Here is an 8503-nt window from a genome sequence, read left to right on the forward strand (position 1 = left end):
TGCTTCGAAAATAATGCCAGATGAGGAATATTTCAGACCAATATATTCTGTGTCAATCACACCAAACATTATTATATCTGAAAAAAAAGTGTTTAAATGAAATAAATATGTAATGTTTCTGAAACTCTAACAAACACAGCTCACTTTCATAGAATAAATTGAGAAGGAGGGAGTGTGTTCAATGATCCCAACCTGAAAACTATGAAAATGATTGGCAAATAAGTAACGTTTTATATTTCAGCAACCGCTCCTCTGAGTAAATATTTGGAGGGGTCAATTTTCTGAGGAATAACTCAAAGCATTGTTATACGAACATTCAGTTTGAATACGTAAAAAGAGATTGAAGCAGGGTGTAGTAGCTTCTATCACATTTGGAAGGACCATGGATCAATCACCTTGTGGAAATTTGCCGTATGTAAAGATAAATCTTTGTCGAAAGCAACCTAAACTCTGAAAATCATAGTTTGATTATAATAAATTCAACTTTTATCAGAAATAACTCAAAGCATTATTATACTAACGTTCAGTTTTTTATTCAAGCGCATGCCAGATCAATAACGAATATATCTTACTACCTTTTATCCAAATGCTATAGTTAAAATCGCTAAAATGTCAATGAGAAATGGTTCGCACAACGAAGTAGAAAACAATTATGATAAAAACAATCTTTCATTTCTATTTTGTCACTAATAAAAGCGCTAACCCCCTCCCCAACAAAACTCACGGATTCAAGCCCCCCTCCCCTAAATTTAGGAAAATTGTTATAGTTAAAATCGCTAAAATGTCAAAGAGAAATGGTTAGACACTGAAAGATTACAATATGGAAAAGCTAAATTTTTCGAAAGGATAATTATTTCTTTTTGCGAGAATTTGGTTGTAAAAACAATGATGGATGGGGGGGGGGTTAGGTTTTGTGGGTAAAAGAACACCTTTTATGTTTTCTTTCGAGTATAAAGATTGTAAAGTGATGTTTGTATTGTATGGGGGGGGTATTTACCTGAATAGACTGGAGGGGGACCACGGAAAATAATTTTATTTTTAAAATAAAAACGGAACTTACATGGTAAATTGAGGTTGCCAATGCTTCTAATTCATCAAATTTCTCCATTATGTCAAAATACTTTCTGATAATTGAATCACATTGCATGTCCGTTATATACGAAATCTAAAGGTCAAATTGTTATGTAAGCAAGCCCTCTGATTGGCTGAGAAGGAAACACGTAATCTAACTGTTTCCGGGAAACTCATAACATTTGGCTCGAGCAACAACAACAAATACTATTTCTGGAAACTCATAACATTTGCCTTGAGCAACAAAAAGAAGGAAGTGTCACTGACCTGCTTCCATTAGACTTAATAATCCACGAAAGTGATAAATTTTCTGTTTTTCCATTCTCACTGACAACAAACTGACGCAAATGTGAGAAAGCTCATGTTTTATCATTCTCACTGACAAAAACCAGACATAAATGTCAGAAAGCTCCTGTTTTTTCATTCTCACTGACAAAAACCATAAAAACATCCATAAATGTTACAAAATTCCTGTTTTTTCAAATTCTCACTGACAAAAACCATAAAACATCCATGAAAAACATCAAATAAATCGACCAACACACATAACCATCCATGAAAACAGACATAAATGTGACAAAGTTCCTGTTTTTTCATTCTCACTGACAAAATCCATAAACCACGTGGTTCTATGCCCATATAGGGTGTGGTGACACGAGTCAATAAGGCATCTCTACTAACATCCAGCAAATCTTGCTAGATGCTTCATGCTTCAGAAGCATCTAGCAAGAACCAGTTTGACCACTGTCATTACTGAAGCTTCCTAATTCTAATATTGGTTCGCAGACTTGTCTTCATGTTCTTCCAAACTTTTTTCAACCGTGAAAAAAACATCCTGAGCCTTGACTTTTCTACTTTTATCATCTTTGCGGCTCCCACCATCCTTACTAGTAATACTACCAAGGTAAGTGAAGCTGTCCATTTGATCAATCTTTTCGTTACTGAAAGCAACCTTTTCATCTTCACTTATTCCTAGTGTTAGTGACTTAGTCTTCTTAACATAAATTTTTAGATCTATTCTAGCACCGTGAGCTTGCAAAACCTCTAAAAGTTCATTTATTTTGTTCATACATTCATCTAGGATGCTTAAATCATCATATATAATCCAAGTCCAGGAAAGTTTTACTTCTCCAATTGATTCCGTGTCCACGCATTGTCTTTCTTGTGCTTCTTAAGACAAAGTCCTTCAAAATTACCTATATAAATGGAGATAAGACAAAACCCTACTTAACTCCTGGTTTAATACGAAACCATCTATGAACCTCATTTCTTTTTTCTCGTACATAGCCCTAATCATTTTTATGTATTTGTCCGGTACATCACACAAGGATAAGACGTTCGCTAAAGCTCTTCTATCACCTGAATTAAATGCTTGCTCATAATAAATAGAACTAAAGGACTAAAGGTGTTGGATGTCTCAGGCACTTCTCAATTATTAAACTAAAAGTGAAATTTGGTCGATACATCCTCTGCCCTTCCTAAAACCGCACCGTTCTTATCTTAATAATTTGTATGTAGCATCTCTAAGTATAAAAAGTATCATCATACAAAGCAATTTGCTACCTACGGAAACCAGGCTAATACCTCTATAATTACAACACTCACTCTTAACATCTTTCCTATACTGTGGTTTAGTTAGGGTTTGCCTATAATTTCTAGGTACTTCCCCTTTTCGAAAATCAAATTCACAATCTTCAGTAACTTTTTTTAAACCTCGTAACCGCCACATTTAAGAAACCCATTTACCATACTATGAGCACCTGGGGCCTTATTATTTTTAATCCTTTTAGTACTGTCACTAATTCTTCCGGACCAAATTAATCTTCCTTCACATTCAAGAAGTAACAAACTTTTTTATTTTCCTCCATAGCTTTTCCTTTAACTCTATCCATGTTTTGCACATTCTCAAAACTTTCTGCCCATCTCTCTTTAACTCTTTCCTTATCACTAATTGTGGCCCGTTCCTATCTTTAACTGGAACCAGTCCAGGTTGACTACTCCCTCTCAGTGTATTAACATGTCAGTACAATATTTTACTATTATGCCGTGTAACTGCATCTTCCAGATCCCCGGCAATTTTATCCATGGATTCCACTTCACATCTCCTTAGTTCATATTGGGATGCTTTCTCTATTTTCTTTATATTCCTCTTATTTTCGTATGATCTATCGCTCAGATAATTTTTGTACAAGGTCACCATCAGCAACTTCACGAATTATTTTTCTAAAATTGTTCCATCCATAAATTTAAAACTCTAAAACTAAATTTAAAATTTTAAACTCTCCATCATAATGGCACAATGCATTAATTTTTTTTTAGACCAGGGTACCTCGTATAGAAGGAGTTGTCGCAGAAACTTCAAAAAGGGCTCATTTGATTGGAAGTTGAGAGGGCTAGTGTTGAGAAGGCGGGGGCTAGGGCTAGTCTAGAGGGCAAGGGTTGTAAGTTATTCCCTTGGCGCATATAAGGTTCATATAGAAGGCGCTGTCTTAGAAACTTCAAAAAGGGCTCATTCGATTGGAAATTGAGAAGACTAGTACCCCCTTTAATAGTTGAGAGTGATCGGAGGGCAAATATCCCCCTCCCACACCCATCATTTCCCCAAACACTTCTGATTAATTTTTTGTTATAAACTCTTTGTTCAACGTTGTGGAAAGGTCTGTAAATTGTCTCTTTGAGGATGACAACCCCCAAAGCCCTCAGGGCAAGGGTTGTAAGTTATGCCCTGGGGACATATAAGGTTTATCTTATGGAAAGCGTGGTCATTTACACTTCAGTGGATGCTCATTGGATTGGTAATCAAAAGTAGTGTTGGGCGATATTTCGATTTTTCGATATATCGATATATCGATATTTTCACTTTCGATATTCGATATATCGATATCGATATTTCAGAACCGTTTTTGGCTCCGATACACTCTTGTTTTTGGCAAAGTTAAATAATGAAAATCGTAGCTAAAGAGTATTTTGCATCATTTTTTTATAAAAACTTCGAATAATACAACATTGAACAATGAAAAAAACAACTTTGATTATATGAAAGAATATCACGAAAACCCAGACATGAAACTACTTGGGATCAAGAAAAAAACGCGGCTATATTTGGCTATTCAAAAACAGCAACATGTCAATGTTTTTCCCAGAGAGTCGGTTTTGCCACTCGGTGATCAACTGACCGGCCTTGGAAAAAACTCTGTCAGAAGGGACACTGGAGGCGGGCACAGACATAAATTTCATGGCAACCTCGTATAGATATTTCTGAGACCCCATGTTGCGAGAATTCCCCTACTTGAGTGGATCCGTTTTTCTTGAAGCTACAGATTCCCTGTTAAAAAGCTGCAGAGCCATGATAGACTCGGCTGCTGTCGAACCATGTCCTGATTTGACTACCAGAACTTCGTCATGTGAGCCCCACAAACTGTCATGAGCATGTCGATGCTGTCTCGCGGGGTTTGTGACGGTACTTGTACCTGCTGCTACGGATTCAGCAGACAGCAAGGTCAAATCCATCTCTCTTGCTCTTTTCCCCTCAACCGAGACAAGGTCGTCAGCGGAAATATACATTTTCTTGAAACGCGGATCAAGGTACGTGGCAATCGTCACGGGTGTGACCTGACGAGGCTTATAATCCTAGCTTGCATTTTCTCCATCAAAGCCTTGTGGAAGTCCTCGGCGACATTTGAAAATCCACCACAATCTACCTGAACAAGGTGGCGTCTCAAAATCTTGGATAAAGGCAGGACTTTTGAGATGGAGGGATAGCTTTCAGAAGAGAGCTCGATTGTGACCTCGTCAAAAGGTGTAAGTACCGCGATCACGTTTGAAATAACATCCCACTCACTTTCAGTGAGTAGTAGATCTACTTTACCGAGAAGCACGAGCAAACTTGGTACTGACTCTTTCAAATCTTGTAGACTACGCAACACAGTGAGAGGCGAATTCTGTCTAGTGGTCACATCAGGTATCAGTTTTTTGGTGCAAACATTGTCAATAGAGATCTGAATCTGGCGCAACTTGTCGGCAGCTACAACACTACGTCTGAAAAAGCTGACTATGTTCCTAGCTTTTTGGACAAGAGGTGACAAGTCAGTAGTATCATCAATAGCACCCCTCACAATCAAATTCAGAGTATATGCGAAGCACGAAACATGTCTCCAGCCTTTACCTACAGCAGATGCAGCATCCTTTACAGCCCGTACCACATTTGCTCCGTTATCGGTAACTACAGCTACAACCTTTTCCTTAATCCCCCCCTCAGTGGCAATTTTCAGAAGATGAGCTGTGATAGCATCAGCAGTATGCCTTTCTTCAATTTTCGCAGTAGTAAGCATGTTGCTGCAGAGGCAGCCTTTCTTATCAATGTAATGTACAGTGACAGCCATGAAACCCTCAGTTACCCGGGAGGTCCATATATCTGTGGTAAGGGACATCTGTCCTACTGTTTTTTAGCGCCTCCTGCAGTTTCAATTTCTCTACAGCATAGATTTAAGGGAGAAGATCTATTGTCACTTTAGCTCGGGATGGTAAAGTATAATTGGCGTCAAGACCGTGCCCAAGATCAATACACCCATGATTTGAAGCAACAGAGAGGGGTTGCATATCTTTTGCAATGAATTTCACAACCAGTTTGTTCATTTATACAGTTTTAGGGTGCTTTGCACTGTACTTGGTCTGTAGCAACGAGTCAATTCTCGGCTGCTTTGCACTTGGTGTTCCTGAGTCAGTCTGGTCACTTCTATCACGGGTAACTTGGATAGGGTCACTAGCTTGACTCAAAGGTCTGGTTGAGTTTTGGTTATGTGATGGGACAATTTGACTTGAATCATGATAATCATCAGATGGATACGAATCAGAATCAGGGTTAACACTGGCACCCCCGGCCGATGTACTTCCTTTTATGCTTTGGTATTGTTTTTTGTGGTTTGTCTTGAGATGAGCATTAATGTTGGTGGTATTTCCAGAGGTAGCAACACGTTTTTTGCATATTTTGCATAGTGCAGTCTTAGCCGATACTTTTGTAAAATATTCCCACAAAGGACTTGGCATTTTTCAAAAACTGGTAGAGACCTGGACTTGCAATATATTAAACATTCAGAGGCAAATAGAATCCAATGGAACTCATTTTGTTAAATAAAGTGGTAGTACCAACCAGCAAATAATGGACCAAATTTGGGGATTCGAGTTGGCATATAGGGTTGGATTTTGCTATGTACTCTAGATCAATAAGCAAAAGAAAATGATGAAAAATTACAGTATATTATCAGCTAAATTTCTAAATATCAATTATTTGGCAAAATATCATATTTTGCCAATCTGTTTTACAGAAATGTTATCTACTAGTCCAAGAGCCATGTAGCAAGACAATACTCTGATATTAATAAGATTTCAAAGTCAAGACAGTGTTACCGCCTAGAGTCTAGGCGGTAGAGTCCAAGTTATACGAGTTGTTGGAAACGCATCTGCCTAAAGAATAATCACATCAACCGAGTACACCCAGGAGAGGCTGTGACACTATCTAATTACCAAAGGAAAAAATCATCGGACTCATTCTTCCTGACTGAGCATAGAAGCAGCATAAAAACAGGACACACAAACCAGCAATATTACAAAACCCATTAGGGCACTTCTAAATTTTTGAAAGACGCCCTCTGACTTACCCATTACATACTTCATACCAGCTTCATCACAGGGACCTATGCAACCTCGGACTGTTCGAACAAGAAGCTAGTGCCGTGGTAATAGAAGTGTCAATCTAACCTTCAAACTATAATTTAAGCCTCCTAACCCTGTGTGGCAAAGGGAGGTTGTTAATTTCAGTTGAAGACCCAAAATTATGGTCTAAAAGCTTGATTGATACTTTTTATCACCAACGTACAGGGCTATACCAGTCTGAGGTTGCATATTTACCTAGCATAGGTTCCCTGTACCTGACTTAAACCCTGACTTTTACGAGGTGGGCCGAGAAATTCTACTTCTACACTTACCCAGCTGGGAATCAATAAAAGTATTTTGGGTTATGGGGCTATAAGCCCCATAACCATCATCATTGTCACATCATCATTGTCACAATGATGATTTTATTTATATATAATAAACAGGCCTTAAGGGTGAGTATACAGGGTTGCGAGCTTTTTGGTCAATGAACATGTCCCTTGAGCATCCAAAAATGTTTCCTTTTCAGCCAAATTATGTCCATATTTTGTCTATAATATGTTCATAATATATCCATCTTGAAATCTCAAAAACTAGTTTTCTTACGACTTGTATACTTCTTTCAAAGTGGTCAGTTAACATCGAATATAATGAAAACGAATAAGATTCATTTAATCATCCATAAAAAATGAACTAGTGTGAAAGCACAAAAGTCGTAAAAACATGTAAACAGTAAAAAAATAATTGTGGGAGCTTAAGGCTCATCTTCATACGAGAGTTCTGCTTGACAGGTATGGTTTGCATGAGGGTCAGCATTTTCACTTTTTTTTGTAGCTTTTTGCCAATCAGAGTATTTCTTGCGCATGTCATATGGTACAATCCAGGAGTTAAGCGACGTTGCAGAGTGCTAGGTAAACTGGGTTGCCCTTCAATCAGGGGGGTGACATTCCTCATAATTCAGTAATTGCTTCTGTTGCAAGTTACATTTTGAGCCCTTAAAGGGGCCCCAAATGTATTGAATTTTTTTAACCACACAAAGAAGTTATCAACAGTAGTTAAGTTACTGAAAAGTTGTTAAAAACATATCACTAATTTATAAATAAGTTATTCAAGAGTAATATATTCCAAAAAATAACAATCAAACCTCATTTATTGGGCAACACAAATATAAACTGTTTTCCTAGTGTTTCAAGTTTTCAAATGCCGTAAATAAATGTAGCACTGATTTTTGAAATTTGTAAATTTGCTGTCAACAATTCAGGTAATATATTTGCAAATTCGGCTGGGGGGGGTGGGTAAATTTCATGGTAACTTTGCAGTGGACCTTATAATCTACTAGAATGAAAGTTAAAACATCATTTGATACTTTTTATGCTCTTTCATAATTCATATAAAATACCTTCAGGGCCCCTTTAAGGGCTCAAGATGCAATTTGCAACAGAAGCAATTATTGGATTATGAAGGACATAAAAAAAGGCATCAAATGATGTATTTACTTTCATCTTAGCTAAATTATTGTGCCACCTGCAAATTTACCACCAATACCAACAGCCTAAACTTATATATTGTGCCCAAGATTTGGAGCCTGTTTTAAATGTTTAAGAGGAGTGTATTTTGATTAAGATAGCCTACTTGTCAAAGATTATGCATTATCCAAGCACTGGGAGGTTTTAACCAATATAACCCCTCCACTATAGCCTAGTCTAGGTTAAGTTTGTATTAGTTTTATAAAAGTTTTCAAGAATCTTACTGGGAATTTCACATAAACCTAAGGGTGACT

The 8503-nt window shown here is 37.4% G+C and overlaps 1 protein-coding gene across 1 annotated transcript; it reads right to left on the reverse strand.

Moving 5' to 3' along the window:
- Positions 1-4670: 4670 nt before the first annotated feature.
- Positions 4671-5501, reverse strand: LOC148944439 (E3 SUMO-protein ligase ZBED1-like). Its single transcript, XM_089099929.1, has one exon. It carries the CDS (start codon positions 5499-5501, stop codon positions 4671-4673), a length of 831 nt encoding a protein of 276 aa, XP_088956055.1.
- Positions 5502-8503: the final 3002 nt, after the last annotated feature.

Source organism: Artemia sp. Qi Xiang Cuo, chromosome 14 (genome assembly GCF_049724085.1).
Source record: "Artemia sp. Qi Xiang Cuo chromosome 14, ASM4972408v1, whole genome shotgun sequence".
NCBI lineage: Eukaryota > Metazoa > Arthropoda > Branchiopoda > Anostraca > Artemiidae > Artemia > Artemia sp. Qi Xiang Cuo.

Excerpts from the sequence above, each read along its gene's own strand:
- LOC148944439 (XM_089099929.1), bottom strand. The coding sequence starts at position 5,501 with ATGTCCCTTACCACAGATATATGGACCTCCCGGGTAACTGAGGGTTTC.